The sequence below is a fragment of the Sparus aurata genome, chromosome 17 (assembly GCF_900880675.1).
Source record: "Sparus aurata chromosome 17, fSpaAur1.1, whole genome shotgun sequence".
NCBI lineage: Eukaryota > Metazoa > Chordata > Actinopteri > Spariformes > Sparidae > Sparus > Sparus aurata.
In genome coordinates this window covers 28,788,117-28,795,575 of record NC_044203.1, presented here as the reverse complement: position 1 = coordinate 28,795,575, position 7,459 = coordinate 28,788,117, and the positions used below count along the sequence as shown (strand labels likewise).

At 42.7% G+C, this 7,459-nt stretch overlaps 1 protein-coding gene across 1 annotated transcript; it reads left to right on the top strand.

Annotated features, from left to right (window-relative positions):
* Positions 1-490: 490 nt before the first annotated feature.
* LOC115567913 (tyrosine-protein phosphatase non-receptor type substrate 1-like) lies at positions 491-7,091 on the top strand. The gene is made up of 6 exons (XM_030394852.1): positions 491-736; positions 1,611-1,925; positions 3,665-4,084; positions 5,961-6,047; positions 6,134-6,176; positions 6,338-7,091. The coding sequence occupies exons 1-5, from the start codon at positions 682-684 to the stop codon at positions 6,163-6,165; spliced, it is 909 nt and encodes a 302-aa protein (XP_030250712.1). The 5' UTR covers positions 491-681; the 3' UTR covers positions 6,166-6,176; positions 6,338-7,091.
* The last annotated feature ends 368 nt before the right edge of the window (positions 7,092-7,459 follow it).

Below are 7,459 nucleotides of genomic sequence, written 5' to 3'. Positions count from 1 at the left end.
GAAACAAACCGTCTTGTGCAGACGGCCAAGAGAGACAGGGAAGGTCTCATTTTTCACGTCGCGTTGCAATCTGCTCACATATGGCCAACAGAAAAGTGATTAATACGAGTAAATTGCAACAAATTGCTACATAAATCCACTTTAAATGAGAGTATTTCACCTGTTAAAAGTTATTTGCAGTACGTTTGAGTATTATAGTGTGTTTTAATATTAAACTCCAATATCTAGCACTTGTTTCTCACTCAGCAGGCCATGAAAAAAAAGCCTCTGAAAAAATACACTCCTTTAGTAATATGTAATTACTTACAAAATGAACCACCAATCTTACAAATCAACTGTTTGAATGATTTAAAGAGTCTTGGCACGACTGTAGAGGAACTTAGTGCTTACTGTGCACTGTGGTTTTTCTTTCAGCTTACAGACAGAGTGCCTCGTTTTTTTGTGTTTTGTTTTTTTTTTTTGTCCCAAGCTACTGAGTGTTTTTTTTTCACCCCAGAAGTCTGTGAGCTTCAGGTTTCTGTTGAAGAATGACCTATTAATGAACCATCACCTCTAACCATAGAGTGCAGCAAAAGAAGACGCTGACACCGTCACATTTTCTAAGCACGGCGAGCCTCAGACTTAAAGAGTGCCTGAGAAACGATATTACCACTCGAGGTCGGAGTGGGGAGCAACGGCGGCATGGCAGAACTGCCTCGACTGTGTTTGCTTCTTTTGTTTGCAGGCCAACCACCAGGTCAGTGTGAATACCAGTCGGTCGTGATGCATAGTGTTGTGGCATTTTCATAAACCCACGCCAACGGTTCATTTATAAGCATTTATTCGCTTGTGTTGTCTTTAATTTCTGCGAGTATCCATTTCAAACATCTGATTTGTCCTTCTAGAACCAAAGAATATATTTCCATATGTATATATTTGCATGATAACTTCTTAAAATGTCCCATCTGTGACAATAATCAGTGTTGATGCAGTGAGACACAACTTTAATTAACATACTGCCTCCAAAGATGAAAAGCTGAATTAATTAGTGGAAAAATCTCGTTTCGTGACTTCCTTTAATGACTAAAAGTAGACGGTGGAGAGACGCAGCCTGATTTTTTATTTTTTTTTTTTTCAGACCATCATTTCAGTGCTCGCCGGTCCTCTTTGTCGCCCGCGCTCCAATTGCGAGCGACTGAGTGTTTTGCTTATCTTATCTGCAGCATTTCATCATCGCACTTAATAATCACTTCATCACACTCAGCCAGACAAGCAAGTCACCACAATCACACAGATTATTCCAAAGCTTTTCAAATCTTTTTGTACTCGAGTGTGTCTGCGTTAAGAGTTTGTCAAAACAGCATTTGTTGTCGAGCGAAGTTCGCCTCATTGGGAGCCATTCAGATAAATGTTCGGTGAATTGTGAAATTATGCTAAGTAAGACTTTCTGTTTTGTCATTCTGGCGGTTGAGCTCTCTGTCTGATTGTCTTTGTCTGGCAAACCTCGCTCTCAGCTGTCACCCGAGCATACCGAACACACGTTTAAAGTGTTTGTCGTTGACCTGCAGGTCCGCGCCGGACTTTCTGAAAGTTCCTTGTATGACACATTGTATTAATGGCTCTGTCTTTAGCCCTGACAGCGACCCCGGAGGGACTGAGGGTTAGACAGTACCCTCCCTCTCTCAGTGTGATGCGGGGTGAAACGGCAACCCTGTCCTGTCATTTCGAAGTTGAATCCCTCAAGTACGGGGTTCAGTGGTTCAAAATGAAGTCGGAAAAGCAGCTCATCGCAAAGTCAGCCAGGCAGAGCGTGGTGGAGAAGAACTCAACCTCCTCCCTGGTGATCACAGAGGTAACACCGGAGGATTCTGGGTGGTATTACTGCGAGGTGAACGTCCTACAGAAAGAGCCGGAGTGGGGAAACGGCACCGAGCTGGTCGTCCTGGGTGAGAGACAAATGTTTTTGTTACAGAAATTCATGCCTGGGTTATATTGCCTTGTTGGCAATTATATCTCATTTGTATCTCTTTTGCACCAGAGTTTAGTGTGAGGCAGCTCGATACGAGCGCCGGTGTTGGACCAGCACCATAAAAGGAACGGGCCGGGATGGATCTATAAAAAATTCAAGTCACGTGAAATTCCCTCAGAGTTCATCTTTTTGCCTGAACAGTTTCATGACAGATCTAGAAATAATCACCCCGGCACAACGCGCAGGGCCTTGTATCGATCTTGCCCAGGGAATTGAAACTCACCAGAAAACAAGGCAGGGAGGGATGGTCAAATTATTATGTGGAAATCCTTCATGCGGAAAAAACGCTACCTTTGGATTTTTCTCTTGATGCAAAGTTAGGTCCACTAAATAACAACTGACATTTTTTGTATTTACCCATTTGACTACAATTTTATTACGGACTTACTCTATTTTATACTGTTTTAATATTTCTTTCACGATTCATTTTACAATAATGGCTTTTTTTATTTTTGTTGTAGGCAAATCTTGGAACGTCTGTCTTAAATTAAGCCTGCACAGGGCAAATGGTAATTACAGATACCAGAAGAAGTAGAATAAGAAAAGGCAGTCTTAACTGAGGGATGATTCAGAGTAGCAATTTAGAAAAAAGATGCTTCAGTCATGCAGAGTGTCTTCTTTGTGCTGCGTGTTCTGTTGGACATCATTTTTCATTATGTCTCAATGTTGGCATTGTACATTTCTGCAAACAGCAGCACGTTAACTTTATATGCTTCGTTCATGCCATATCAACACTTCTACAATGTGCAGTACAGGTACACCTGACTGAGGCGGCTGACAGGCGAGAGACTGCTGTCCGAGACCGTGAATGGAAAAAAAAAAGATGTTTTTTTAAAGAGAGGTCAGGACAATTTCCTGCCAAAAGAGAAATATTTTTAATCAGACAGTTGGTTAATAACTTGTGCCTAAACCTAACCAGGCCATCAGCACAGCATTGTCACAACATAAAATTGAAAACCGACCATAAAGAAACATGAAGTCTTGACTTATCTGTGGTTTGCAGAAACGTTGCCATGATTCATTCTGGTGATTGGGGCTTGTTGCAGTTTGTGCACCATGCTTTGAATTTCTTTATTCTTAAACTTATTTCATCCTTGTTTTCAAATACATGGCTGCATTAATATAAATAATACTGCATGAAAAATAAACTTTCAAGTTTGTAATTTTGTAAATTCCATCAGGTAAGTTCAGTGTAAAGGGTCGCGTTAAATGTCAAGTCAAATGAATTAAATAACTAGATGTGTGATTTATGAGAGGAGGATAATAAACACTTGAAAAGCTAATTATGTTTATGTAGAAGTTCCTCTTAACTTTTGATGTAACTTTTTACTGAATAAACACATGGTGTTTATGTATGAGTCTGAATTAATTTGATTTAATCAGACTGAGTTATTTAATTTATTCACATTGACTCGACATGATAGAAAAACGTTCCCCTTACATTAAACGTATGTAATAGAACTGGACAGAGAAGATGTTCATGTAATTAAAATACTTATCATTGATTTGGGGCAATTATTTTTTAGAGTGTACATTTGCTCTTTTCTTTAATTCTGTCCTACTTTTGTTGCTGTATGTTATTATTTGCTGCTGCAGTGACCTAATTTACCAGTCTGAATTACCCTGATGTGTTTACTCTGTTTCTGACTCCTTCAGCACCTCCCTCTGCTCCCAGAATATACCTCCAGATTCCCCCGGACCCACAGACCGGCCGGTGGGCTCTCCTCTGTCTCACCGGGGGGTTCAGACCCAGCAAGCTAACCCTCACGTGGACCTACCAGAGCACAACGGTCAATATCGATCACCTGTCAGTCACCAATTGCACCCTTCCTGGCAGTAACCTCTCCGAACACCCTGCTGACGGAGCCCTGCTGTCCTCAGATTGGTTGTTGGACTCGCCGCCTCCGAGCCGGCCACAGTGTTTCCAGGTGATGGACAACGGCAGCCAGGAAGTGTTCCTCTTCAGCGTGTTTGTCCTCCCAATGAAACAATCTTTGGACACAGGGATCACCTTCACATGTGGGGTGCAGGACCACCCCGCCATGAGCACGGCTCTGACTGCCTCCTTCACTTGGGGTAAATAAATAAAGTCATTTTCCCAAATAAAATAATCTTGTACATTGGGGAGTTATCTTGGAGGCACAGTGCCTCTGTGGATTTATTTTTTTCTCGGTTTAAATTCCCAGCTGGAAGTTTTCTTTTAATTACATCCTAAATGTTTTCCAACATGAAAATTACACCCATCAGTTTTGATCGTTTAACTTTGCTTAAGAGAAATCATGTTTCTCTTCAGTCAATTTGGTTCGCCAGATGGCTCCAAATATTATGATTCACACTGTGTGCTTTGGAGGAGAGAGTCTGTCAGAGGTATGAATCACTGCGGTGATATATGTAATGCAGAAGAAAAATACACCTTGGAAGTTGACTTTCCCCGGAAACCTGCAATGAAAGATTTGATTTGTTTTTTCAGCCTCTTCAGGACAAACAAGCTGTGAACACATTATTGACCTATTACTAACTTTAAAAGTTAACATTTGCTTGCAAAAGTTCCTAATTTAGACATCCAGTAGTTATGGAGCAAAGCTAGCGTTCATTTGAGGTTAAGCAGACCTGACAAATGTAAATCCAATTATTGATCTCATTGTAGGGAGAGAGCTCTTGACTTGCTAAACCCTAAGCTCACTAAGTGTCGGCAAGTTTGGCTATCTGCCGTTTTTGTGCTTGATAAAATTCCCCCTAATGTTTCCAACAATGTCCAAATCTGGAGAAATCCACAAGTTCACACAAAATGGTGCGTTTCAGTTGGTTACTTGCTGCTGTAACTTCTGGGACAGAGTCAGAGAGTGAGGACGGAAGTCGATGAGTGAGTCTAAACATAAAGTGAGTAATGCTTTGATACATAATCTTGTTGAACATTAGGGCCTGAGTCAGGTCAGATTTTTCCTCAGCAGTCATGGTTGTTTAATGGTACGTTCACCACCAGTGAAGGATAATTTGTGTTTATTTGCATTTCTCCCATCAGGGTTTATTCGTCTCAGTAGCTGTACATTAGCTGTAGGTTAGCATGCAACATTAAGTACCGACGGTGTGTGTGTGTGTGTGTGTGTGTGTGCGTGTGTTTGAATGCAGTTCTGAACTTGGCACTCAGCAGAAAGTCCTCTTCATGAAGTATAATTCCCCTACATTCCCATTTTAATGTATAATTAACACAAGACATTTGTTATATATTTTGTTTTATTCATATTTCATTTGGCCACCTATCGCTATAACTTCTGGGAAAATACGGAAAACGACGTGTCAGAACCCCCTTTCCCGCTGGACAAACGCCTGGCATTTGTCTTGACTGTGAGTTGGTTCAGGCGGCATTCACTCCCACATCTGTTGACATTGTCACCGACTCCACCTCTGATCAGCTGTGATTAAAAACGTGACACTGGGGTGGACATGCTAATCTTAAGCCCTTTTCTGGCTTAACGCGACTGCGTGTGCTGCAGTTAAGGATGCTGGCTTGTTTTGTGTCAATCCGGCTTTGGAAGTGCACCAAAAGGATTTCTTGATCTCTGGAAACCTGAATCACCTTGCGCCGCCTGTGCCATGTCTGCAGGAAACTTACCTTCCAAATAACCCCGTCTGTACCGACACAGGGATCAGTAACCACAGGGCCTCACATACCACAGGTCATTTGTTGGGTGTAGCCGCTACTTGACTGTTATGTGGGTCAAACATTGATCATTCCAAGGCAGCAGATTGCCTGCAATACTGCATACTTGAACAAATTAATGATTTTTCTCGATCAATGTTTAAACGCCTCTCCTCCCAGGGAGGAGGCAAACGTCCATCAGCCAAAGCCAGTTCAACCTTCGTGATTTAATTCTGTCGCGCTCAATAACGTGATAAGTCGGCGCTAATCAGTGTTTGCCTTTATTTCACCCCATTCTACTCCGCTCTCCAGATGCCTCCCCTAACGAGCTGATTTTACAGTTGAATATCCTCAAGATGTGCTTCCTCTCTGCGATGACGGTGGTGTTGTTATTGGAAGGTGAGTGTGTGAACCTCCGAGCAACAATTACAGGAAGTGGTTCAAAAAAAATGGTATTTTTATTTACGTGATCTCGCACTCCACAGCGGCCAAACATTTCTGCCTGCAGGGAAAATGATGTCGGGCCATGTGAGTACAATATTCTCCTCTGCCTTTGGCAAACACGTCACGTACACACACACACATGCACATGCACGGGGCTGTTTTTCTTATTGCCTTATCCCTGTAACCTATCACACATTGTTAGGAGAAAGTCAACACTGACGCGAGGACCAATTATTGTCTTCCAGGAAACACAGGGTGAAGTGGGAGGGGAAACAAAAAGAGGACCGCCGGGTGTTCAGTGCGGCTCATCTCGGACGGCCAACCTTTGACAAACAGCATCGCACAGATGAAGAGAGTCGCGGCTGGAAAAAAATGAGAACTCATTCTGACCAAACAGTTCACTCGATGCTGTATAAACTCAATGTGCATCCCTCTTTTGAAAGTCCTGCTGTTTTTTTAAACCTATTGATGCAATCCCGATTAGCTTTTGCAACATCGAGGCTATTTATCTCTGTGACTCGTTATCGCCGCGGCGTGCTGACTCGTGTGTTTGTTTGCTCTGTTTCTTGTTTTGTTTTTTTTATTAGCTCTTTGTGTCGGTAGCTGGAAGTACCGCACGTCTTAGTCATTTCACTCAGGTCTGCATGTCAAAATGAATGCTTCATGCATGATCCACCTGTCAAACTGATACAGTGATCAGCTCAACCTCCGCGCGGGCCTAATCCTCACAGAACAGGATTACAGCCGACGCCAGCGCTCGCTTGTGCGATAGCATTGTCTAAGTGTGCAGTGTGTGTGTGTGTGTGGGGGGGGGCTAGATCTTGATACACGTGTTTGGAGAAAGTTTGGTTTAAATTTAGGGGCCTGCCCACGCGGCCGACAGCGCGAGTGCTGCCAGTAAAAATGACCAATAAATGTGGAGCAGGGTGATGAATGTGACGTGTAACCATATTAGTCATAAACAGGCATTTTCTGCTCAATAAACTTGCTTTGACTCGCTTTTTTAATCCTCTTTATTTTTATTTGAAACCACTTCTCAGAGTCTCCACACAACACGACCGCTGATCTGGTGATCACATCTGAATCCATGTAGCACAGCGGATATTTACATTCGTCACTTGCTCTTTCAAAAACAAATTAGTCCTTATCTCTCCTCTTCCACGCATGCACGCACACACACACACACGCAGTTTCCTCGTACCTGACTGCCATCCATGCAAAACAATCTCAATCCTAAACGACATAAACGTGTTATTATATGACATGTTTATGAAAGAAGTGCATCTGTGGCCTGGTGCCTCCTTGTCTCCCTCTCTCATGAACACTCACACTTGTACCAACACTCCCCCCCTCCCCCCCTCCCCCCC